The sequence below is a fragment of the Phalaenopsis equestris genome, unplaced genomic scaffold, assembly GCF_001263595.1.
Source record: "Phalaenopsis equestris unplaced genomic scaffold, ASM126359v1 Scaffold182571, whole genome shotgun sequence".
NCBI lineage: Eukaryota > Viridiplantae > Streptophyta > Magnoliopsida > Asparagales > Orchidaceae > Phalaenopsis > Phalaenopsis equestris.
Genome location: NW_018202520.1, coordinates 1 through 546, shown reverse-complemented (window position 1 = coordinate 546; position 546 = coordinate 1). Strand labels below are relative to the sequence as shown.

At 39.7% G+C, this 546-nt stretch overlaps 1 protein-coding gene across 1 annotated transcript; it reads left to right on the top strand.

Moving 5' to 3' along the window:
- Positions 1-51: 51 nt before the first annotated feature.
- On the top strand, positions 52-478 carry LOC110034305 (expansin-B15-like; the record flags this gene model as incomplete). The annotated part of the gene is made up of 2 exons (XM_020738581.1): positions 52-177; positions 285-478. Coding segments are annotated over exons 1-2 (320 nt in total), but the record flags the coding sequence as incomplete, so codon positions are not given.
- Positions 479-546: the final 68 nt, after the last annotated feature.

The following is a 546-nucleotide window of genomic DNA, read 5'->3' as shown; positions in this document are numbered from 1 at the left end:
ATATATATATATATATATTCGTTCATTATTTTAGAAAACAAAAAAATTGACATGTTGTACACAGGTGGTGCTTGTGGCTATGGTGATCTGGTGGGCAAGCCACCCTTTTCCTCCATGGTGACTGCAGGAAACCCTAATCTGTTTTTATCAGGCAAAGGATGCGGTGCATGTTATCGGGTAAGGAACATTCATTCACTATTTATATAATCAAACATGTAAATGATTATAAAGCATTTCAATAATTATAATTAGATAGCAGTAATTAACGATCATAAATTAATTAGGTTAAATGTACAAATAACTCTATGTGTTCTGGGAAGTCAGTGGTGGTGACCATCACTGATGAATGCCCCGGTGGACCGTGTTTAAAGGAGACGATTCATTTCGACCTAAGTGGGTTGGCATTTGGGTCCCTTGCCGTGCCGGGCAAAGCTGATCAGCTCATGGGAGTTGGTGTGCTCGCTGTTGATTATACTCGGTAAGTTTCATCATACATACCACCCAATTAGCGTGTCAAAATGGCTTGTTGTTCGCGAACAGCTCATG